General features: G+C 38.9%; 1 protein-coding gene across 1 annotated transcript; it reads right to left on the bottom strand.

Moving 5' to 3' along the window:
- Window positions 1-297: 297 nt before the first annotated feature.
- LOC111236873 (apolipoprotein B-100-like) lies at window positions 298-16,422 on the bottom strand. Its single transcript, XM_022765770.1, has 29 exons — window positions 16,368-16,422; window positions 15,990-16,022; window positions 15,716-15,828; window positions 15,450-15,595; window positions 15,178-15,325; window positions 14,852-15,004; window positions 14,430-14,554; window positions 14,241-14,326; window positions 13,693-14,137; window positions 13,484-13,598; window positions 12,741-12,887; window positions 12,436-12,647; window positions 12,099-12,294; window positions 11,832-12,011; window positions 11,504-11,707; window positions 11,229-11,396; window positions 10,929-11,134; window positions 10,498-10,680; window positions 10,281-10,411; window positions 9,965-10,175; window positions 9,715-9,887; window positions 9,242-9,402; window positions 9,051-9,160; window positions 8,585-8,958; window positions 2,272-8,301; window positions 2,076-2,187; window positions 1,961-1,984; window positions 1,638-1,824; window positions 298-1,538 (listed from the first exon to the last, which is right to left on the bottom strand). The coding sequence occupies exons 1-29, from the start codon at window positions 16,420-16,422 to the stop codon at window positions 543-545; spliced, it is 11,424 nt and encodes a 3,807-aa protein (XP_022621491.1). The 3' UTR covers window positions 298-542.
- Window positions 16,423-25,925: the final 9,503 nt, after the last annotated feature.

Here is a 25,925-nt window from a genome sequence, read left to right as displayed (position 1 = left end):
CAAAGGCTGGTATGTAGCATGAATTAGTGTTGCAGTTGATTTATAGATATAGAAAATTGTGGCTCATGTGAACTACTGTATATTTAGATGAGAAAAGTACAGGTCTGGTTGCCAAAAAGATTATACAATGAATCAGCTAATTGGTCAATTTTGCAAATTCTCAGTTTATTCTGTGAGATTCATGCACTGTAACACCATGATATTGACTCTTGTGTAGTTTGATTTAACAGTTGCTCTTATTTATAAGAAGTTTGGATGTGAATTTCAAACAAAACATCATGAAACAGAAGACAATTATAGACTGCGTTGTTGTATTTTATTGAGTTTTTTTTACTCTTGCAGGAAAGTGAGTTTCAGTAAAATGTAACATGTTCAGTGTTTGTACACAATAAACCATCTACATTAAAACGATACAACAGGTGTTTCTGTTAAATTCATTGTTATAAATATGGTTAAAGAGCTAATTGTCCATACTCCTTCCAAGCATGTGTTCTGAACAGATGGTAGTCTTTCATATGGACTTATGCCTCTGAGAGGGTTCCTCATTGTTGGAAGGGAAACAGAAGGTCAAGCTCAAGCCTTCCTTGACTAACTTTCATATAGGTTTGTGCCTCCTCTGAAGCTTGCTGCAGGAAACCATAAGCAGTGTTATTGAACTGGTCAACTACATAAATGAACATGTCCATAATGTACTCAAATGCATTGCTGAGCTGTTCCATATTTAAGGCAGAGCTCTGGTCAATAACATTCTTTATGACTGTGACAAGTTCAAGATAGATGATATTGATGTTAATGAACAATGCATCTAAATAGTCAGATTGGACAGAGTCAACAAACTCCTGTGATTTCTCAACAATAGCCTTTAGGGTCTCACCTATCTTTACTAACATTGTGTCAAGACTCTCCATATTTTTCACAAAGTCCACCAGTTCATCAAACATTTTCCTGAAGCTTGTTTTGACCTGATCCATGGTCTGGGCTCCATTGATCGCATCACCAATTGGCATGCGTAGTTTCATGCTGCTGATCTTCTCAAAAAAGGCATTATAGTAGACTTCCATATTTTCATAGATGATGTTGGTGATTACATCTAGCATAGCTGCAATGCTGCTGGTCAGCTTCTTCAGGACCTCAGGCAGAGTGGTCATCTCATCAGAACTAGGCAGTTTGAACCGGGTCTCCCTCAAGACCTTGATGACTGCATCCAGGAAGACCTGGACAGTCTTCTGGTATTCGACAATGATGTTCCTGAAGAAGATTGACAACTGGCTCATTTGACTGTCATAACTGATTGCAGCATTATAGGCCTCGGTGATGCGGGTAACAACAGAGTTTTTTAACTCGTCCATGTTCCTTGTGATCTGGTACTTGTCCATAAACATTTTGAATGTAGAGATGATGGAGGGGATTTTCATCTTGAGCTCATTCAGCATTACTTTTGGTGCCTCCATATTGTAGGCAATCTGCAAGTTCATCTTATTAGCATCCCTTGAAGATGATCTGATGACCAATATGTCAACATCAGAGTCTGGGATAGACTGTTGAACAGAAGAAAATAAAACATTATTTTAGATATATTTAGATATTTGTATTTAATTTTCCATTGTTTAAAAAAAGATCATGTTAATGATACTTACAGGATAACGACCATAGACTCTTGCACTAATCTCAGATGGGACTCTGCCATTGAATTGAAGGCCCAGGAAGCCAGTGGAAGGGGTTGATACTGAGGCACTGATGCCATCTCTTCGAGCAGCATACCGGAGATTCACATCGGTGAAAGTAGGACTGGTTATGTCCACATTCAGGGTGTGGTGAGAAACACTGGAAGAGACAACATTTCAAATGAAAAATCCTGACTAATTCTCAACCTTATATTCAATATTAAGGAATTTAATTTGTACACACTGAATAAACGGTAAAGATGAGAATCAAGAAAAAGAGTAGTTTGAAAATTTACCTGTCATCAGCCTGGCGCTTTCTCCTAAAATATGAAAAAAAAGGAGTTAATTATTATAACCTCGAGAACCAATTATCAACATATTGTGTATTTTAATTCAAACAGTGGATGTTACCTCAAGGCCTGGGTAATGATGTGATTGACATCCATGCTCAGGTCACTATGTGTCAGGACAACTTTGCTAATCATGTTCAGAGCTTCGTTCTCGAAGTTTGCAGTAGTTGACGCTATTGAAAGAAATTGTTTTCTTAAAATTAAGTGCTCAACATTGTTTTCCACAAAAAACAGATAAATGTGTTTATTCAACTTACCATCCATGTCATATTCCAAGAAGACAATGACAGAGGTTGCAGAGGACTTAAAGGTGACTATGAAGACAGGAGCGTTGCCCTCTACTACAGCTGCAAGGTTTGTGGTGTACAGTGGGCTCACAAACTTGGCATTGGTAGAGATCTTCTGTTTGGCAGCTGTTACATCAGCAACAGTTTTCTCAAAGATGGTGAGTTCACCCAGGCTGCTTGGCTGAGAGATATCAATCTCAATATCCGCAGTCAAGGAAGACATTGGTGTAAAGTCAATGGTTACCTGGGCAATATGTTTCCCAATGGTGTTGAAATTGAACAGGTTTGCCTCATTGTTGCCAGTATATTTCAGCACTGCATACACATGGCTCAGGGAAGCATCAACAGCAAGATTCTCATTTACGTCCAAGCCAATGAGTTTGTTGGTGCCATAGTTAAGCTTGGCATCGGCAATAATCTTGGAGGTGGAGCGTAGGCCATTATTATTCAGGTACAGATTAACCTCATTATCCAGGACTCCCACAACGAGATAGTCCTCAAGTGCAGTGCCATCAATGTTTGCTTTGGTGGATGACTCCATGGAAATGTACTCAAAGGTTCCCTCCAGCTTCAGACTGTGGTCAGCCTCAGCCTTTCCAATAGCCTTGATCATAGGGATGTTGAAATCAGCCTTCATCCTCAAGGTGGAGACAGCATTTGCTTTGGTTTTGGTGTCTGCAACCAAATATTGATTTGCTTCCAGACGGAGTATAGGCAAGGCAATCTTTGCATTAGTAGCCACAGAGACTGTAGGTTCAAATGTTTCAGTACTCATACTGATGGTGCTGTCATGAGTGCCTTCAATGTGACGATTTTCAAGGGACAGGGAATTGGCCAACTTGATTCCTCTCTTGGTGGTCAGGCTGGTGGTGCCATCAAGTTTGGCTTGTAGACTCTCAAACACAGAGGCTGTGGTAGCTCCCAGACGGAACACAAGGTCATCCTCAGTATACAGTTGAGCATTGACATTCAGATTGATAATGGCAGACTTGAAGGACAGTTCTGTGATCAGGTTACCCACAGAGGGAATCTGGATCAGACCCATCATATCAACAAGCGGAGCACTCTGGCTTTTTTGGTAAACAATCTTGGCATCTACATCAACAGTCTGCTCAGTGGTAGTTAAAATGTTCTTCAGTCCAGTCTGCTCATACAAATTCAGATTACTAATAGCTGGAGTATGGAAGTCAACAAAAGGCAGATCAATCTCAGGAATGCTGATGGGGAATGTCAGGAAGTCAACATTGGCCTCACCATCAAAAGCAACGAAGATGCCAGCCTCATTTTCATTGTTGTCAACAGTGAAGTTGTAGAATATTTTGTACTGATTAAGGCGAGCTAGAGCTACTGTGTTCATCTGTTGGCTATCGGGTTTCAAGATGGCTGAGTAATCATTCTGCAAATCTATCTTAGCAGTCAGAGTTTCAAAAATGTTGACCTTGGCATTTCCTTTGTTTTGGAATTCGAAGACAAACTCAACAGGACGGACTACAATGTTGATTCCATTGGACAGGACTCCACTGACTGCACCATAAAGTTCTGTGTCATGGGTTGCTTTCAGCTCAACCTTCAAATCATAAAGGTTGGCGTGTCCAGATGCCACTAGAATACTGTTCTTAATGACTGGTGCTTCTGCCTCATTGCGCATATTGAACTTGAAGTAGGTAAAGGTGCCAGATTCAACAACAATTTGCTGTTTCATCTTTAAGATGGTAGAGTCTGTGTCACCATAGAAAGTTAGAGTGATAATGCTGGGAGTGAGTGACAAATTCAACTTGCTCTTGTGGGTGCCATCATCAGCATTAACCTTGCCAGTGCCTGAATTTTCAACTGTTAGGGTGAAAGTGAGGCCTTCTTGGCGAGCGATTGATTTCTGGGTAACAGTGGCCTCACTTCTGACATTGAAAATTGGCAGGTCCACTACATGAGTGTAAGTTGTATCAAGAGAAGCAGACATTCCTCCTTCCATAGCAATAAAGGCTGTGTTCATAAAGTCAGCAGTGTAAGGTATAGTGGCAACCTTAACTGCAGTCTTGGCTTGGGCCTGGCCTGATAGGCCATAGAGAGTTACAGATGCCTGATGTTCAACTCGAAGAGCCAGATGCTGGAACTTCAGAGTTTCAGCTACAACAACACGACTCATTTTTGGGATTGCAATACGGGCAGTGGACTCAAGTTTGTAATTAAGAAATTCAAAACTTGGAGATGTGGCCTGGGAGGTAAGGGCTCCAGTGAACTTAGGTGTCATTTCATTCTCAGTGGAGTTTTGGAACTCAGCAGACGTCTTGACGGTGTAGATGGGAGTGAGGAATTTGATCTCACCATAGATTTTACCAAAGCATGGGACCATGATCTCACTTGGAATGGTTGGTAGTTTGATCTCAGGAACCTGAAGAGACTTGACAAGCTTTTCTACGGGAACTTGGGGGATGGAAGGGAATGACATCTCAGGAAGAGTGATTTCTGGGAAGGTTATGTCAGCCATAGTGGGAAGGTAGCTCATGGTCAGGTCTCCAAAGAAAGCATCCACATCAGGCATTTTGATGTCAAAGTTTACAATAAAATCAATAAGTTCAATGATTCTCTGCTTGATCTCATCAATGGAAATTGTAGTGGCTTTTACATTGTAGAAGCCTAGAATGGTGAATTCAGGGATGTCCATCTGTGTTGGGATTTCAAACTGTTCGAGCTTGTCCATGCTGAATGTCATGGAAGGCATAAGAAGATCAGTGAAAGGAATGATGAAGGATGGCATGGTCAACTCGGCTTTCTTCAGTTCCATAATCAGGCCATTGATGATCTGCTGAATCTCACTGATGATTTTTTGCTCAGGTGCCACCGTCTTTATGATGTTAACCATACCGGAGAACATATCAGTGATGATGTTTATTGCACTCATGTAGTACTGTCTCACTGATTCCAGATAAAACTCAGTCACAAATTTGACATCCAGATTTGTAATTTCCCGTTTTACAAATTCAGCAGATCTCTTGAGGTTATCCAGCACAACCTCGTCAATGATATCCTTTACAGATTTTATAATTTCTGCAATTTTGATTTCTCTCAGCTGTTCCATTAAGTCTCTAACAGAGGATAAGACAACATTGACAAAATTTCTTGTTGCCTCAAGTTTCTGGGGGATTTCAAGAGCCTTGATCAGATGATTCAGGTAAGATGTGTACTCCGCAATAATTTGATTGGCATAATCCACAAAGTCATTGTAATTCAGTGAGTTAAGCCTTTGCACAATAGTTTCAATGTACACATTCAGATGTTGAATTATATCCTTGACCTCAGTTGATTTCAAGTAGTTGATAGCACTCTCGAAGACTTGCATGAATTTGGTAGGTATGTCTGCATCCCTCACCATCTTGACTACAGCACTGATGGTTTCCTCAATTCTGAACTTCTTGATGAGCTCCACAGCCTTTTCCAAGACAGCTTGAACCTTTTTGTCAGCCTCAAACTTTACAATCATCTCTCTCATCTTGGCATAGAATGTGTTGATCTTACCTAGGATGTCAAGGTCCTCTATCATTTTCCTAATATAATGTGTTATATCAGTGAGAATGTCTGTGGGAATCTGACTAACTAGTTCCTCAATGTGAGCTTTGAAATTGATAGATGAAATGAAGCTCTTCATCTCTGCAGCAAATGTCTGCATGTCAAAGGTCTCAATTACTCCTTTCATATCACTCATGATTGTTTGAAGTTTAGCCTTAATTTCATACTTGGCATCGATGTCATACAGGAATGCAATGCTGCTGTCCTTCAGTTTTTCCAAGTCAATCTGCTGGACCATTTCTCTTATGGTATCAATCACATATATAACCATAGACTTGATGTCATAATCTTCAGTCAAGGCATTCAGCTGTTGCTGGATATTCTGAATGAGGGTTTCAGGGAGGGTGCCGCTAATAATAATCTCCTTCATCATACCAGCAAAGTGTTGGATGTAAACGGTGAGATCAGCCAGCAGTTTTTTAACTGTAACCTCCAGGATTCTCAAAGAGGCCTCCACATCCTCCATGGTGATGGCATATTCTTGGGTGAAATCATTGAAATACTGGTTCAGTTGATTTATCTTGCCTTCTATATTGAGTTGAGAAATTAAGCCATTTATATGCTGGGGGAGAGCCTCAAGTTTAGTCATTATCTCCTCATTGTTGATGTAGTTTTGCAGTGCTTCTGCAATACGCACAACAAAGCCCTTCATGCTTTCCAAGAGGACAGGAAGAGTTTTAATTAGAGGGATCTGAATTATATGACTGTCTGTGTTCTTGTCATACTTGAGGAAGCCAGAGATGGTGAATTCCTGGTTGTCTGTGGAGTCTGTGTTGAGGACGCTTGTGAGAATGGTGCCAGAAAGCTCAATTCCAGTTCTCTCAGCAGTATTGTAAACACTCATGTCCTGATTAAAGGCATGCTCATTCATTTTGGACTTCATTCTAAAACTGGTCTTCTGCTCTTGGAATGACAGAACAGTGTCCATCTTGTTGTCAAATGTTGTCTCAAGGGAAAAACCATTATCTAGAAGCTGTGTGACTGATGCTCTGCACTCATGTGAACTAGCAAAAGCCAGGGGTTGTGCTTTAAGGAGGAACTTGCCATAGAGCTGGGCACTGTGCTTTCCATACATGGTGATGTCTCCATCAGCATTAAAGATGGCATCAAGGTTGAAATCAAAAGGAACAATGCTGCAACGGATGGTGTGATCAAAGCGCATTGCCTGTGAGTTGAAACGGGCATCGTTGGTGATCCTGGCAGCAAGACCGACAACTTCAAGCTCGGTGTTGTGGTTCATGTGAGTTCCCAAGAGTTTTCCAGTGGTGCTGCACTTTGCAATAGCAGTCATATCGGCATAATTTACCTGATAGGTGTGTTTGATCTCTTGCTCGCCATAGATAGCTTTTAGGCTTCCAGTCAGGTCCATCTTGTAAAACTCTGCCTGCAGCTGAGCCTCATTAATGAAGTTGGCAGCCAGAACTTTCAGGTTGTTGTTAACATTTGCAGAAGCAGTGTAGGGTTTCAGGTCGATGGTGATATCATGAGCATAAGTGGCATACTCACTTGCTATGGCTTCAGCCTTTGAGTTAAAGTCAAGGCTAGAAAGAGTAATGATGAGATTGTTGGCATTGTCAACCTTGATGTTCTGCATTGCAGCCTTGTTGGTAATGGATAAAGTAGCTCTTGAAGTGTCAAGCCCAGCATTGAAAGTGTTTTCTAGGGACAGGGGGCTCTGCAGGGTGGTTGTTCCACTTGTGGTCAACCCGTCCTTGTTCATCCTTAGAGTTGCCTTGTGATTAGCCTCATTCTCAAGAAGCTTCATTGAGGCATCACTGTTTACAGCCAAACCATTGGCATCAAGAGAGGCAGTCAGCAGAGAGTAAACCCGGTTTTCAGAGTGGTCTGCATTTGTCTCCATCCTCATGACGACTTCACCGGCACCAGCAGAGGCTTCAGCTTGGTTGCGGATCTTCATGCCAAGAGCAAGTGCATTTGCATCACATTTTAGTGACAGCTTACTGTCTTTGAAGTAAAGCTCAACAACATGTGTCAAGACATCTTCAAAGGCATTGGTGTTGGATACAACTGAGAATTCACCATTGGCAAGGGATGCTGTAAATGTGTTTTGGCCCCTAACAATTGTGGAGTCAAACTGAACAATAGAATCAATCTTTGCCACTGGCCTGAATGGGAAGATGGTAACTGACTGGGTCGAAGTGGTCTTGCCGTACATAAGTCCAGCCTTGAACATTCCCTCAAAGTTGTTATCTGCAGAGATTTCTTCAGTATTGATTCCTGCCATACCCGTGTGCTCTAGTGCAAAATTGAGACCAAACGGACTTGTGGCTTCAATCTTGCTGTTTGATCTCAAATGGATTTTGTCAGTGATGGTTACATCCTCAGTGATACTAACACTGGCTTCAATGAATTTATGGGCCAAAAAGCTCTTCAACTGGGCCTTAATGGAATCAGTGGTGGACAACATTCCTGAGCCTGAATAAAACACAAAAAGAAAAAAAGATACAGTGTGATTAATTTGCTCATTTACAATATACCTAACAGAAATATGCAAAGTCAACTAGTTCTGTGTAGTTTTATTGGAAATCACTTAAGCATTGTGATTGAAATTAAGTCATAGGATCAGAAAACTGTGACCAAAAACTGTTCCACCAAGAGTGAACAACACATAATTTTAACTGTGTATTAAGACTAACATGGATGTGATTGATGTATTAAAGATATAAGAAATCCATTAATAATAATTACTCTGAAATACCTTCAATCTTTATTGAAAGGATTTCAAGTGGGGAGGTTCCTTTCACATCAAACTTCGCTGAGTAGCTTGGAGTTTCCACAACATCTTTGCCAGCGGCCATTGAGGCCTCCATGTCATACAGGTTGCTCCTCATCAGAGCGTAAACTTCAGCTTTGCCAAAAAGAGGAATAGACAGAGTAAAGCTCTCAGGGACAACAAGCTCTGGGATGGGGATCTCCATGGAGACAATATCCAGTCCAAACTGGGGTAGAGACATGCTAGGTGTGGTCAAAGCTGGTGGGAAGTTAAGCTCCTCTGTTGACTTTCCTCCAAGAGGGAGAGGGATAACGATGGTGAAGCGCTCATTGTTGAAGTAGTAAATAGCCTTTGCCTCACTGTTAAAATGACAAAAGTAAAATGCATAAATGTTTTGTTTTAAAAATACTTTGATAATTTACTGGTTTACCATGGAGTTCATCACACTTACGTATTCAGGAACAGTGTCTCTGGCAGGGAAATCTCAGGCATATCAGGTAGTCTGAAGTTCTGAATGTAAGGGAACTCGGCACCATATTTTTCCATGTAGTTGTTTGCTGCCTACAACAAGACAAGCAATGTTTTTTGTAGGCTTCAAGTTTTAACAAAGATAACCTGAACCATTAAATCCAAGACTCATACCTCCACAAACTTCTTGAAGATGTGACGGACTTTCATGTCGGTCTGCCCAACCTGCATGTCAAGAAGCTCGTTGCCATAATTCTGAAATATTTCAGCGTTTGGCAAGATGGTGGTCTCAGTGTTCACATTAGACTTGAGCTCAACCTCAATCTCCTTGGAATCTGCAACAAGAGAGATAAATGATACACAATGAAATTTTGCATTTTTTCTCAATCAAAATGGAAGGTTTGCAATGAAAAGGTTTGACTTTTATGACTGATATCATAAATGTTTAAAATTGTCATTCTGTCTCATTAAGTCTCCCCTCAAATGGAGTTACCTTTATATGGCCAACAGTGTCAGGTGACTTGTTTTGGGCCGCATACTTGGGTCCCAAAGTTTAACCATGTTTCTTATGGTGTTACATGTTTCCATTCCATTGACTATGAAATTAATTGTTATGTAATATTATGAAAAAGGGTAAAACACATTACCATATTTCAATGCAATTTTCTGCTCAGAGGTGGCGTCCATGAACTTGATTTCACTCTTTAGCTCCATTTCCAATTCTTCATCACGCTTCATGTTAGCTGTGACAGTGGCATCGGTATTGATTGATGGGACAAGAAGCTGGACTTGCAGCATACCTTCCTTCATGGCCTTCAGACTGAAAGATGTATCAGTTAGTAAGTGTCATCTTGATGATTAGGGTGACATTAATGTTTTGTCATGAGGATTTCTTACTTGGCACGGCCAACCAGGGAGAGCTGAGGTATATTCTTATTTATGAAGTCCAGAGAGACTGAGTGAGTTCCTTTGCCCTTGGTGTTTCCATCAACAACACCCAGCCTGAGTCCAGCCTCCACATCGTAGTCAGGGATCTGGATGTCAGCAGTGATCACATTCTTCCTTCTGTTATATTTCATGATTGCCCTGGCTTCAGTGGGATCTACACCTGTTGTTGGCCAACCAAGAGATTAATATCACAAAACTCCACTGTGTGAGTGGTTCCAAATTGTGCTAATAATGAGATGGAAAGATTTTCAGCATTGTACTGTACCTTCAGCCCTCAGAATGAACTTCACAGAGTCAACCTTCTGCCGTCCCTCGTCTCCCTCCCTGAGGAGCTCGTAGGCAACAGTGGCTGTGTACTCAGTGACTTCACCAGTAGGGTGGAGCTCCATAGCAAATCTATTAAGATTAATTTGATATTTCTCAGTTAAATAATTTTATTTGAGAGACTACTATTTGCCCGTGGTTTAGAAACTCTCACTCACTTGCTGTCTCCAGTGAAGGGGAAGTAGGGGGCTGTCTCTTGAGAGAAAGCATCAATGTACTGCAGAGCTGTGCAATATTTCATTCCAGCGAAGACGGGAGTGCACTCATTAACATCCACCTTGTCCATCACCATAGGGGGAATGGTCCTCACCTCTGATCCAGTTACTGCCACCAGGGTGTTTCTAAATGTAACAAAGTTAAAATCTGACTTTGGCTGATTTCTATTATTTAAATGCAGAAAGGTTGATCACACAGACAAAAAAAACTTTGCACTTCAACTACATACAAACTTTGCTACTATATTATTGTTGGTCGTCAAATACTGTTGTCCAATTTGTACCTTAGGTTAGCTAATTAACAGTTGCATTACAACCAGTGGTCCAAAGAAGCCTCTGCTTTCATAATATCTGAAAATTCTACTAAGGCTTACGTCATTTTGATGAGCTTTGTAGGCCTCATTGGTGCAGGGATGGTCAGCTTGACATTTTCACGTCCCATGGAGATCTTGGCACTGAGCCCACTCTCATGGAAAATGTTGGTGTGCATCTCTAATCCAGAATTGACATATTCAGGGATGTGGGAGCCAACCTGAGTTACAAACTCAATGCCAGCGGAGGGCATGAAGGTAACTTCGCTCTGTTTAGAAACATGGAGAAACGTCAACAGTTGTGTTGATGCTGCGCAACAGAAAATTTATAGGTAGTATTTAAACACATTTATGGATAATTACCATGTCACGAGCAATCTTAATTCCACCCTTGATACCAGGGGTGAAAGTACCAGACAGTGCAATCCTCAGAGGAACACCAGTTACAGTAGGCAGGAAGAATTCATTGTCCATGAAGATGTAATGGGCAAAGATTGTGTTGTCAGCATTAGTCATCAAAGCCTTCATTAGCTGTGACAGGAAAAAAACATAAAACACGGATGTAACTCAATAATAAACAATAATAAATGACTAAATATGTCAAACATTTGTAAAGAAAATAACTGGATTTTACTTACATCACTAGGGAACATCTTGAACATGCTGTCAATCATCATGGCAGCAGAGTACGCCATCTCCTCCATTTCATTGCTCCTCAGATATCCCAGCTCATTTCCCAGAAGTCTCAGATAAACCATTGCCTCAGGAGACTGTGCAGCATTCAGTTCCCTCACCAGTTTGTTGAGGTTGCGTCCAATCTCCCTCATCAAGTTCTGGGATGCCTATGCATATAAATGTCCATACTGTGTTACTAAATTCATGTCCATTTGTAAAAATCCAGCCTCATGATTACAAAGTAAGATATTTAATCCATGTAAAATATGCAAAACAGATTTATCTGAATACCTGTCTCTTCATCCTGTCCTTCTTCATAGCAGGCAGCATATTCTGCAGGATCTCATTGACTCTGAGTGGCATGTTATCAGAGACAAAGTACATTGTCTTCAGGGCAGTGTCAGGGAAGAAGCCATTCTCTCCAAACAGGGCCTCAACAGTTGGCTCAAATCCTTTGCCCTCCATACCGATCTGTGAAGGTAACCATTTTTTCAGTAACAACTAAATTTAAAAATGGTTTCAAAGCACAATTTGGATTACTTATCTCAGAATGTTTACCTCCATCATGTCAATTTCATAGCCAAATGCTTTCAGAGTCATTTCAAGCATGAGCTCCTTGGGCAGATAGCTGGTACCCTCAAATATCATGTTGCCCTCTACAGATCCAATTTTGTAGTTGCGAGAGAACTTGATGGGGTCCATAATGGGCCCAATCTCATTACCCTGCAGGGCCTCATGAATCCTCTGTCTCAGGCTGTGGGAAAGCCAAAAAAGAAATGTTACAGTTAAACCAGATGGTGCTCAAATCAGGACACCTGTACTCACCATTTAGCGTATCAGGTGAAACAACAAATTAAAACACATAAATTTAAAGCTGCATTCGCTTTTCACTTACCTTTGGGTCTCAGGCTCCGTTGAGGACAAAATGTTAGTAATGTGGGAGATGACAAAGCTCTTGACTTGTTTGTCCTGCTCATTGGTCAAGGCATTAGCCAGCTGGGCCACTTCATGTGGCTGGGGGTCCTTCATAAGTACCAGGTAGGCAGCAATACGCTTTTGCACGGGGCTGGTGCTGTCCAAAAGCACTTGCATGAGAACCTCTCTGCTCTGTGATCAAAAGAGGTGGATAAAATCAGTATCAGTAACATTAGAAATAATGATCCAAAGAAGTTGTTAAACCAATAAAGTACTCCGACTTGCCTCCTCAGGGACGGGAGTCAGCCTGTACACTTGGATGGCAGCCTGCTGCACAGCCAGGGAAGCTGCAGGTTGGTTCACACACTGAATCACAGCAGATCTTAGTGCAGGACTAGCAGGTACCACAGCTGGAGCCATGTTTCCAATTACCTGGAATCAAAAGTAATCATAATCCTCATTGGTCAGAATCTAAATTCAGACTTGCTTTAAGAGGTCATTGCAGTGAAGTCTTTTTTTATTTAACTGGCAGTTGTAACACATTTCCTCAAACAACCCCCCTTTCAAATGTATATTATGCTTTCCTTGCCTTTTATTATACCAAATGGCAGTTTCTACTGAGCATTCATTTCTTCATTGTTTCTCTCCTCAGTCTGGGTGTAATGAATGACCTTTCCTTCATTTGGGTTAAATGACCACTAAACAATGGACTCTTCTTTACCGCATTCTTGGATGTCAAGTATGAGTATGAAACAGTATTTGTAGTTTTTAAGTATTTTTTAAATGTATTTAATGCTGAAAAATCCAAGGTCAGTGTGCTTTTGTCAATTAACAGTGTCTAAGGGACTGAAGTGCATAACTAATACATACCCAAACATACAGAATTAACACTTTAACAGAAAATACAAATCATGAAAATAGGAATTTTGTAATTTTGGTTGTATACTTTACATAGAGTCAAAGTATGTGCTTCTGTTTATTAATCTTGTCATTCATTTCCATTTTGAACCACAGGCTTAGAAACCTACCCTCAGTGTCATGAAAGTGTTGTCCTTGTCACCAGAACAATCACCCAGCTGGGCAGCCATGAACTCAGCCACAGCGTGAATCTCAGGGATCAGTTTTCCTTCAGCTTTGTAAAACCTATAGAAGAGAAAATGGAGAAAAAATAAGTTGAGCTAAAACATTATTCAGCTATTCTTCTGTGTGGAATCAAGTGTGGTTTTACTTCACTCACCTCTTGATAACATTGCTCAGGGCATACATGATGGGCTTGCTGGACTTGTATTTGGCCATCTCAAGCATGTCATTGATCAGGAGGGCAGAGGGATTGGACATGAGTCCCAAAGCAAAAACAGCAGCATCAACCTCGAGTGAAGAGCTTTCTAAAGTCCTGAGAATCTGCATGATAGCACTGCTGCACTCAGGGGTTCCACACTGCGCCAGAACCTGGTAGGTCAGGACACGGGACACAGCAATAGCCTCAGGAATAGCGGGACTCAGGGTCTCGGCCTTCATTCCACGGAACATGGTGACAAGCTTGTGGAAGAGGTGGGCCCTCCTCTCACCCTCGGTCTCGGGCAGATTGGCCAGTTCTCTTAGGAGGTTCAGACCTGCATCTTTATCCTGGACAGCACTCTTGTCCTCAACAGCCTCCATGTGAAGACCCTTGACAATGTCACCTATGATGCATAAGTAACATGGTTATAATGAGTTACCTTTAATGACCATTTTAAAACAATCAACTTCAAATCAAAACAATACAAACTAAACAAAGGAGCTTACTGTGATCAAAGACTCTGTCGTTGTGAGGAGAAACCTGAACCAGAGTCAGCTCTTGCTTCCCAACATTGGTAACTCCATATTCTCCCCTGTTGGAAAATAACAAGGGGTTAAAAATATCACACATCCCTTGTATAAGATACACATGCATAATGGAGCATTTTATAGGGTCTGTTGTACGGCGTGACTTACTTGTGTGAGAAGGGAATGAGGATGTGGTTCTCAGTGCAGGAGCCAGAGGTCATGTGTTTCTTCTCATTGTCGAATTTGTAGTTGCAGGTCTGGGAGCTTCTGACCAGCTGAGCAAGAGGGTAGTGCTGAAAACAAACAAATAATGATGTCAGTGTCGTAGATTATATGAAATTGTACCTTTGCACTATTGTTATTTCAGATAACCATAAGTCTTTTTTTCTTATTTACACAAGTTACAGTGGTTGCTCTCACAATCATAAAATTACATTACTATGGTTGTGTACCAGGTGATTTTTGATTTGAGACAGGATACAGCACTAATTTAAAGGTTGTCATAAAGCAGGTTTTTTTTTTCTTCAATGAACTCTGTTGATTTGAAGTTTAAACATGCCACTTAAAACCAAGTTTGTTCAATGTCTTACCATGCCAGAGATAAGTGCCAGGGGGCTGGTGTAATCTCTCATTGGGACAAATTTGTCACATCTGGACAGATCCCTGTTCAGGCTGATGTCAGTAGCAATGTCCTCTCTCGCGTTTATGGTGTAATAGGTCTTGCACTTGCCATGGATAGTGGGCTAAAATGAAGATGTTACAGATGATTAGAGGAAAAAATATATGTGTATGATGTACTATAGAAATCCATTGCATTCTTTTCAGTAAATACCATAGTATGATTAAATTTGACAGTGGAACTGAAATATTTGTCATGATTAGGGATTTTGAGCATTTTCTCTGTAAATCAATGTACCATATTCTTGTTCTTGTCTTCCTCCACCAGAGGTACAGCCAGGGCAGAGATGATACCCCTCTTGATGTTCAGGATGGTTGTTGTCTCACCATCCTCAGGGTACAGTTTAACATCGTACACACCCTCAACCACAACCTTCAGAGGATACCTAAAGGAAAATGTGAGATATTTAAATTTAATTATTTCTGCAATACCTCCAAAAATACCAGATTGAGGATAAAATTTCAATGTAGATAATATTTCACAGCAGTGATTTTCATGAAGTAACATACATTTCCATTTCAGCAGCAAAGGCGTCAGAGCCAGGTGCAGGTCTGAACACAGGGTTGCCCTCTGCGTCCATGTCGACCACCTCACTCAGGCTACAGCCAGTGGTGCGGACGATGAAACTGCAAGTCTGAGGCACTTCAATTTCAACCTGTGAGAAAAGGTAGTAGTTTTATTTCTCTCACGGTCTGAGAAAACAAACAAGCAAACAAACAAACAAACAAACAAACAGACACATGGAATAGGATGATTGTGAAAATGTTTCTCATACCATGCAAAAGGCCCTGGGTCCGTTCTTGAGCGGTGAAGCTCCGTTGATGGCATTCAAAGATTCAGCTTCATATTGGTATTCATACTTGTGTAAAGTCTTGTACCTTTTGGCCACTAGAAAACAAAATCAATGATTACAAGAGAGAAGAGATTTTGTTTGTAAAAGCAATCCATTTACTCCCACAAAAGCATTGTAAATATGTAGACTGGATGTCAACACAAAGATCAACCCTGTTTATGAGTTTAAATTTTGATCACAGCAAGTAGTAACTTACACAGGCAGGCTGGCTGATCTTCATCTTGGGCAACTGTTCAGAATAAAGTCAGATAATTTAGGTTTTTATTAACTATGCAACAGAAAACAATCTGAATGACTGTAGAATTAAATTAAATTAAATGCACCATGGCTACAATATTCATATGTGTAAAATTATTATTGCATGGCTTTACACAAGTGTAGATAAAATGTAACTTTTTTTCTTTAACAAAGTTATACATGTTATCTTAAAATGTGTGATAATATACTTTTAAAGGTTTGTAAAAACACACAATTTAGGAAGTATATGATTAAATCATTTATAGCAAAACAGTGAGATAAACTAAAAAATAACTTGTACTGTTAAAATATGTAGTGTTTTTTCAGAACTACTCACAAGCCAAGGCAGATGTACTAAGGAGCAGCAAAAGGCAGAGCTTTGAGTCCCCCATGACGGGTTTGTTGAAGCTCTCTCCCTTCAAGTTAGCGAGTACTCAGACGAGACTGATGTCTCAGCTTCAACTCAAGGCTTTTATACCCACAGCTGGGCTCTGTCAGGGGATTGGGAGGCACAGACAGTGGTTTGAACGCTCAAAGTCCACCCCACCCTCCTGTGTGGAGGGACAAAGGGAAAAGGTTTGAAATGATACTTCTCTCTCTCAAAGCACAGGCTTACAAAACTGGTCACTGGTGTTAAATATTCAAAATGTCTTATTTTAAATTGCAATAAAAATGCATTTTATGTTGATTTGCATTCATGACTTTGGATAAGTCATTTGAATTCATTAAAAGCACATTAAAGTTTAGTCTTATCAGATGCTAGTTGTTTTATTATACTTTGAAACCTCTAATATAATTCAGATGTCCATGAAGAGCAGTTGTTTTTCTGGTTATTTCTTGGTTTTGCCCAGTTGTCAGTAAAGAGTTACACTTGCAGGTAAATTAATAAGCCATTTATTTAAATGGAATTGTGATTTACTCTTAATCATTGTGAATATTCATATGACAAACTGTTAGAGTAGAGGAGCTTGTCTTGATTTTAAAATCAAGGTAAAATATGTTACATGGACTTAACTTAGGTCACAAGGTTTTAAATGCCCGTAATGAGAGAGGTTAATATTCTCGAAGTGCTGCTATGATAATGCAGAATCAATCAATAAAGTTGACTGGCCTACAGCTGCAGTGTGAATTAGGTCAGTGACAGACACTCATTAGTGAACACTGAGTGATCAAGGCATGCTCCGAACACAAAGTCCCTCTAGATGTGAAAAGGATGATTAACTTATCAGCTGCTTTATCTGTTGATGATATCAACTGGGAAAAAAAGACAAAGGGACACCTAAAGGCAACATTTCCTCTTTTATGTAAATGCTGGATGCTTCCTTTAGTGTTGGTTTGGTCATTTATTTACTGGTTTATTTAACAGGCACAGTTCACATTAATGAACATCATTTTACATGTGCCAAAAGGCTGCTTTTATCATCTGCAGTTACAATTTTGGATAATTTAACATTCATTTAATGATATCTTTAAGTACATTCATTAAAGACATTACTACACACATTAGGGCTATACTCAGCATTTTAAATGTGACTGTGACTAATATTTGCACTTCAAATAATCCTAGATATACAACTTACAATATAGTACCTTGTAATAGAGTCAGATGCTTGTCGTTCTGCTTCCACTGCCACAAGCCAAAATGAAAACAGAGAAAAACATTTACCAAACTTCAATATGGGTTTTGATGATGAACTTTAATCTTCAAAGATTCAAAGGTTGATGCAAAGTTTGATCTGCTGTTTAACTTGGGAATGCAGCCATGTTTTTGGCAGGTACAAAACACTGATAACTGAAGGCCTTTAACTTTAAATGATTTAGTCCAAATATAAAGCATTAACCATAGAAAGGTTTGAGAGCGTGCAGGTTTTAAAGACTGCTTAAACTTCTGAAATTCTTTCTTTTGTTCTTTTGTAAATCAATCACATAACTACATCTGAATGTTGTGTAATAGCCTGTTGCAATATATCCCCATCAGCACCTTTTTAGAAGTTTGCCAGATACTGACAGTGTTTGCACTGACAGACATGTACACAGATAGAGTCCAAAGGGAGCTTAAGCCTCTGGACACTTGTGTTTCATTTGCAATTTAGATAGTTTAGACTCTTATGCATGACTCTTATTTCTTTTTGTAATTTCATATTAATGCAGAGGTTTTCATTTTAAAAACAACATTTTTTTCAGTGGGGATTTTAAATACTCACTCTATTGATTACCCCCTTTTTTTCACAAGCTGGTGAAATCTGGCAATGGCTGTAGATGAAAAATAAAATCAGAGGATGAAGATAGAGAGAATGAGAAATAAGAAAAGAAATAAAAACGGTGAAGAAACACAACAAGCCACAATCAGCTGATGATCAGGCCAATTTTGGTCTTGTTACAGTATTTTAAGTCAAAAGAAATTAAAGGATGGCATACAGTCCTTCTGCTGTTGTCCACCCGATGAGGCTGATGAGGGTGATTCTAAACTCTGTGACCCTCACCACAGGAGACACACATGTACAGTCCCCCAGCAGGGCAGTTGTAGGCACTCTTGCCAAATCGATCGTTTGGTGTAAAGGTCAGCTGTTTAATCAACTGAGATTGCTCATAAGTACTGTTCTACTTTAATATTTATTTAAATTTTAGTCTGAAATTTTAGTCTGAAAAGTACACAACAAGCACACAACAAGTTTTAAATTATTTTTATTATATGCTTTATTTAACCAGACTTATATACAGATACAGCAGTGCAGACATTATCACATGTATGCCTTGCTCTGTGTAATCAGTAGTTATCTGTAGTTATCTGTACATTTCTCAACCCTACAGTATGGATTGTTGTGCTAAGTAGTTTACCCAATCTGCAAAGCTTGTCATCAAGCTTTCTGTGCTGCAACTTTAACCAAGATTGTCAAAATGATTCAGTTAGAAAAATATCACATAATGACTGATTATTATCATTGCAAACCATCGCAAAATATAACCTGTGAGGTTATGGATTCCTTATAGACCCATTTTATTTAAAGGTTTGCCATGTGCATCCAGCCATATGCCTCTGCCACATTGTGTACCTCACTGCAATTTGAAAAAGATGCTCAAATGCATCTTCTCAGATGCAAAAAGAACAAAACACTGTAGGTAGGACATGTCATTACCCTGTCTCTGCCCATCTGTGTCTGTACTATCTCCATCAACAAAGAGTGAAATGCCAAAAAGAGTAATGGTAAATCTTGAAAAAGCACAACTACTAATGTCTTCTTAAGACTAACATCTTTGTGAGAATAATTTGAATAAAACTGGTCACATGTTCATTAGCCTAGAAGGCACAATTCATGATCCAAATGTAAACAAGAGTGTAATTTAATTTTATATAAATTACTTTACATCTATTGATTTTATCTTAAAATTCAACAAACAAAAATTACCACAGAATGTTCAACTTTTTTGTGAGCTGTAGGTTTTCCCATCTTAGATCTGATGAAAAATTAAATTTACATTTATTCATTTGGCATATGATTTTATCCAAAGCAACTTACAAGTGACACTCGCACTAGTAAGTACTAAGTACTAAATCTGTTCAATAAATACAAAGAGCAAGATCAGGTAAAGAAGTGTGCAGTAAATGTGAGTTTGGCGTGTTTAAGTAGCGGCTGAGAAGGAGCATAACCCTGTATAATTGTGTTCAAGTAGATGGGTGCAGACCCAGAAGTCACTTGCAAGCATTTGTGACTTGAATTTGATTCAGGTGGCCATGAGTAGCCAGTGGGGGTCAGTGAGCAGCAGAGTGACGTGCCCCTTTAGGTTGATTGAAAACAAGATGTTTTAACTGCTAAGTAGCATACAATTCAGAAGTATCACTAATGTTACAACTGCAGTCTCCACATGCCCTTTGAGCTACAGATGTTTTATGTAACCTTTCCAGTTTGGTTAATAACTTTATGGAAAAAAAAACAAACATTAATTTTTAGTTGGATGTCCAATATTGTTTCCCTTTCAGTAGTGGCAGAAGTAATCTATGTGTAGCCCATTTTACAGTCTTGAGTGCCCTATGCTATTGCAATATGCATATTTGTATGTTGCATTGTGTTCACTGAATATGCAATATATGCAATATGCTTAATGTGCAGTCCTGTATTTGATATTCATAAACTGTAGATTGGATCTCATTAAAAAGAAATCTGCAATGATGTTAGCTGCATAATGCAGTTTAGAATACATGCTACCACAGTTTACTGACCTGTTAGTCAATCTGATTGAGCAAACATTGGCTGAAAGTCCAGACACAATGAAGTCATGCACAGGGTATCGCTATATCATAGACAGCCATGTTCACTCATTGTCATATTGTTCTTCAGCTTTATCAGGAACTGACAGATAATACTTAAGACCTACCTAATAAAAGCATCACTGACAGAACCATTGTATGAATTTTATCACGTACAGCAGCGCGTACACATAATACATGCATAGATGGTCAACAGAATTGAAAGCTACATTATCTTTATTGCAGAAGTATGCCTGTGCATAGCAGCCTTGTCTGAGATAATAAATGTGAGCATTAATCCAAAAGTCAGTGCATTAAAACTACCAACCATAGTTTGGGAGAAGAAACTTTACATTGGGAAAGTTTCTGACCTTGTGAATATTTTCTTCATAAAGTTATGTGTACTGTCAGTTAAAAAACTATTGTGCAGGAGACATTATTATTGAAAAAATAACTTTTTGTATACTTTTGATATTGTTCCAGGGATTGATTTGATCAGTACTGTTAACCATTCAATTATTTACAGCTTTACAAACAAAAATTAAGTGTAGAAATGTTACATGTTGCCTATTGCCTGTTTTGTATGTAAGCAGATGCACACACACACACAGAAATGAGCCACCTTCCTAGTTGAAAGTCCCATAGCTCAGTGTTTATGATGTACAGGCACAGCATGTTATGTCGTTAAACATACATACTGTACATACATTGAGGACTTTTAATGCAAAATTGTGCTGTTTTCAACCTTTGTTGGACATCTGGAAGCTTCACTCACTCTACGCCTCCACAGTAACTATGTGAGGATAAAAATATAAAAGGAGTGATACAGGAGTGAATGAAACACAAACAGCAACTGAAATTTTGACCCAATGATGGAACTAGATGAAAGCTCCAAAGTCATCAAAGTTATTCTAACTCATGCCATGCGGACCATACCAAATGACAGGAGACATGCCTGGAGACATAGTGTAGCAGGAACCAGCACAGAGGTGGTTCTTACAGGTGTTAATATGTACTATAATAATACTCATGAGTACTCATGTAATGATGTAATAATGACTACTTAATACTCATGGGTCAGATTGTCAACTTGTTGACGACTGTTAGTCATGATTGATAATGGTCTAGTGATGATTGACTGTTATTTTTGCGCATAGTCATTTAGTCTGTGAAAATTATGAAACAGTGAAAAATAGCCATCATAAATTCACAGAGTCCAAGATTCAAATGATTTGTTTTGTCTGAGGAATTTCTATGAAGGTCTACTCAGTCCTGCCACTATCAACACAGCACAATAAAAAGTGAAGAGGTGCAAAATGTAGAAGATCTTTTGGCAGTCAGTTCTTTAAAAATCAACCATTTGAAAATGTATTTGTACACAAATACATTATTTTGAAAGTAAATGTTCAGCTGCATTGTTAATGTTCACAGTAATATTTCAGACTTACATACATAAATTATAATATTTATCATGTATCATATTATTTCACATTTACAATACTTGTGTCACACATTTATTTTGGTTTATTTTTTCACTAGAGAAGAGCATTTAAATAAAAACAGATCACTAGTAGAGGATTGTTAAAATAATACATAATAATACATTACTGGTGTAATCTGGAGCGGCGACTGTCACCAGGGGCAAGGGTGACAGCTGAGCATGAGATAACAAGTCTGGAACCGAGGCAACGCTTGGGCTGCAAGATGTGACTATAGGGCAAATGTGAAAGTATCAGAAATTTAACATTTTAATAGCAGACAAGCTCATGAATTTTGGAAGTCCATTTAAGTCTAATAAGTCATCAAATTAATAAATGACGTCAAAGACTGTGGCTCGGTGTTGCCAGATGACTATTAGGCTGATAAATGTTAGTCTCACAGCTTCTAATAAAAAGTTTCATCATATTCAGTCAGTCTTCAGTGTAAATTCAAATGTGCTGTTCATTCCTACATGCTGACAGGAGTCAATGCCATTTTCAGACCAACCCCTAGCATATGACATAACATTGATTTGAGGTCCAGTAAGCATTTTACTAATTATCACCGATGACATAAATAACCACAACTATTTGTAATCATTCAACTCTTTTGTGTATTACCTTCAGGCAGAAACATTAGTGACATGTATTGAAGTAATGCATTCTTTCACTTAACACTCTTATCACTCTACATCTAGAAACCTCTGCTCAGCATAGCCACTATCACCGCAGCGCAATAAAAGGTGAAGTAGTGCAAATACGATAAGCAAGATACAGGTTTTACAGCTTATCAGTTTATCAGCATGCCCACATGATGCAGCCATGATGTATTTTCCAAGCATGTAGAAAAGCATGTAACATGTACAAAAAACTTTGAATTATACTGTACGTGGTGCACAAGACCACGGTCTGCCGGTTAGGGTTAGAGCTTCTGTTATCGATTCGTCCCTGAAAACAGCTGTCTGCTGCTGCTGAAAAAAAGGTTAAAGAGAACAGTGAGAGTGAAAAGAGTGGAGCTAAGGGGAACTGCTGCGTCAGGCAATAATTCTCAGTAGATTCTATGAACAACACATTTCACAGTTGATCCACTGTCAATGTAAAAATATTGATTATTAATAACTAAGTAGAATACAGTAGAAGTCACCGCCAATATCTACTTACTTTTCATAGTAACCCTCCAAAATACTGTTTATACAAAAGCAGAGTAGTGTTAAATGAGCTACTAAGATAACTTAAGATTGACTGAAGTCCTTTAACTTTAAATGATTTAGTCCAAATATAAAGCATTAACCATAGAAAGGTTTGAGAGCGTGCAGGTTTTAAAGCGGTGAAGTCAGGTTGAGTACCTTGTGTTGACCCATTCACATTGGTGACAAAGGGTTTTATTCCAGGTCCTTGTTTTGATCTAAAAGCGTTTTTCAACTAAGAAAGAGAACATGTGCTCTATGACAAGAAGCCACAGTATTTCTGGGAAATGATGTCTAAATAAAGAAAAACACCACCAGCAGCAGTGGTGTTATTTTTATGCATTGTTTTCAGGGTAATTACGTCAAATTATGTCAATGCTGGTCCAGATGTGTCTCCAGTGTTGTGGTGCCACTATCTTGAATCACCTAAACATGTCAACGGGAAAACAAACCAGCTGTTCAGACTCAAGTATGGAAAACATTACATGTGGCTGAAGAAGACTGTGCAGATTATGATAGTGTCCTTATGTTTTAAAGATTGACAATGCACATGTTACACATTAAAACAATTTTAAGAGCATGTTATTGTACCTCAATCAAGTTAAACCTTGATTTCAGTGCAGTGTGTTCCCTAAATATTGACAGAGGACTATAGAGGGGAGCATTGCCCCTCATGCTGTTTAATGTAAAGACAAACAGATCAATATTTGAAGAGCTGCTTTTTTTAAATGTACATGTATGCCATGCAGGAAGGACAGAGGTCTACAAGTTTTTATGAAGAAAAGTAACACTATTATAGACTTGAACTTCATTTAATCTAATCCTTTCAGAGTGAGGGAACGCATTTGTGCAATCAAGTAACCAGAAAATAGTAAATGAAGATCCGTAGACTCAGACTGAAGGACAAACTCATTGTCAAACTGTGCTCTTGGGGACCTTCAGTGCAGCAGAAGTTTTATTTCTAGCCCTCCCTGGATCTGTGCCTCGACACAATCCTGCCTCTGAGCTCTGCAGGCAGTTCCTTTGACCTGATTGATGAGGGAAATGTTTTTTTTTTATTTTAGCATAAGGCTGCAACAACAAAATGTGAACAAAGTGAAGGGGTCTGAAGACTTTCTGAATGTTTTGTATCTGTGTGGATGTATACTGTATCATATCACATATCTGTGTTTTTGTGGCACTAACAAACAAGACACAATGAAAACAAGCAGTAATGAGATATGACACAGTATGGTACCACTTAATCCAAATACAGAATTCTCTTTAGTAATTGGCTGTGAGGGGACTGTGACCGTAAACACCCCTAAAGCTTGAACCCTGGAGTTCAAGCTTGAACCCTGGAGTTCAAGCTTTAGAAGGGCTGTTAGCGGCCTCTAGTGGATCGTTATGTTTCTGCAGAACAACACAAAAGTTGTATTTCTCATTCATATACTATTCCTATATAATTACACTGTCTGTTTTGTCTCTAATGTCCATTGTAGTGTCCTTGAGTAAGACTTAATAATGTAATCCTTGCTCACTCACCAGATTAATTTGGTCCACTATCCACTATTTTGGCACTTAGGCCTGCTCAATGAGCTTTTAATTTCAGAAAAGACCCAATTTATTGTACAACATTGTTTCTCTTGGAGGAAAACAGCAACTGTCTTGAAAAACATTTACGGTTCTTTCATAAATAAAATCTTAACTCAAAGTCCACTTACTATCTTTTTCAAGGCTTTCAACTACATTTTGTGGAATTTGCTCTGCTGTCATGGAGACAGCTTTGTGTCGATATTTAATATCTTTAAATTGAACCGTTTTTGTTTCTAAAATATAATAAATAAAATACTATTATTATACAAGTTAGTGTAAAAAGGATTTAGAATCAATATTCAGATCATCAAGGCTCACTTACCAGATTTTTCCAGCGATTTCAACTGCATCTCACAATCTTCATCTGGGAAGAAGCTTTGGGAAAAGCTAGCACGTTGAGTTAAGAAAAAGGCCTATATTTTAACTTAACAACCACCAAATTTCTTAAAAATGTATAAGTCTCTTTAATCATGTTCGGTCTTGGTTGTGACAACCTGATTACAACGTGCATATAGATTTGTAATGACTTTAAGTGGGCTTAAAATGTTGTTACTTACCATAACATTTGGAATAATCTGATTTGCAGCCACATGATAAGCTATGTTTTGTTTTTATGTGGTATACAGTCCCTGGAAATGTATGATAAGGATCCTATAGTACTATTATAAAGAAGCTACAGCAATGCTTTAATCTTCATTACTCTAGCAACAACAGGCCTGTTTCAGTATTAAGTTTCAAATTGGCAAAAGCAACAAAAGCAACCTCAGACTACTTTATCGCTGCCACGAACCCCCTCCTAGTCTGTATTGTACTCACTCTTAGGTAGAGATAAACACTCCAAGTGCTTATAGAAACAGGTGTCAGGCTTCAGGAAGAAGCACACACACACACATACACACATACACGTGGTTAATTATTTATCCACTCACTGAAATGCTGACATACACACCACCCTCACTGCACTGTCACTTTAGCCTATAAGAGAAGTCACTGTGACAGGTACTGATGGACAAGTGTAAGTCATAGTGGCAAATAGATGAAATTGGGTTAAAACGTGATTATAATACCACTGCTTTCTAATTCTGCTTTCCCCACAACATTAGAGGGACTTGTGTGATTGTGATTAATATCTCAGGTTATTTTTAGGTTAAAATTAAAAAGACTGTCCACCAAGGAATCATGATCTCAACACTTGTGCAACTCCAACAAGAAAACACAAATGTTACTTTGTGGGTTTATGAAGGTTGCTGTGTTTTTGTATCTTTAGGCATCTTGATAATAGAAGTTTACCGATAAACCCAGTTTTTATAGCATATCATATTATTATGTAATTACCTTGTTTAACCTAAAATGTAAAATAGAATTACTGTTCTAAAAAAAAATAGATTTATGCATGATAGTGCGTGTGT

The sequence above is a fragment of the Seriola dumerili genome, unplaced genomic scaffold (genome assembly GCF_002260705.1).
Source record: "Seriola dumerili isolate Sdu_G_001 unplaced genomic scaffold, Sdu_1.0 BDQW01000025.1, whole genome shotgun sequence".
In the NCBI taxonomy this organism is placed as follows: domain Eukaryota; kingdom Metazoa; phylum Chordata; class Actinopteri; order Carangiformes; family Carangidae; genus Seriola; species Seriola dumerili.
Note: the sequence above shows the minus strand (reverse complement) of the source record. Positions and strands in the feature narration are given on the sequence as shown.

Bases quoted from the DNA above. Each gene is read 5' to 3' on its own strand.
- LOC111236873 (XM_022765770.1), bottom strand. From the start codon at position 16,422: ATGGGGGACTCAAAGCTCTGCCTTTTGCTGCTCCTTAGTACATCTGCC. The intron at 14,555-14,851 runs GTAAGACATTGA...GTTTGTTTTCAG, and splicing joins TGGCACTTATCTCTGGCATG to CACTACCCTCTTGCTCAGCT. The intron at 14,327-14,429 runs GTAAGTCACGCC...ATTTTCCAACAG, and splicing joins CTCATTCCCTTCTCACACAA to GGGAGAATATGGAGTTACCA.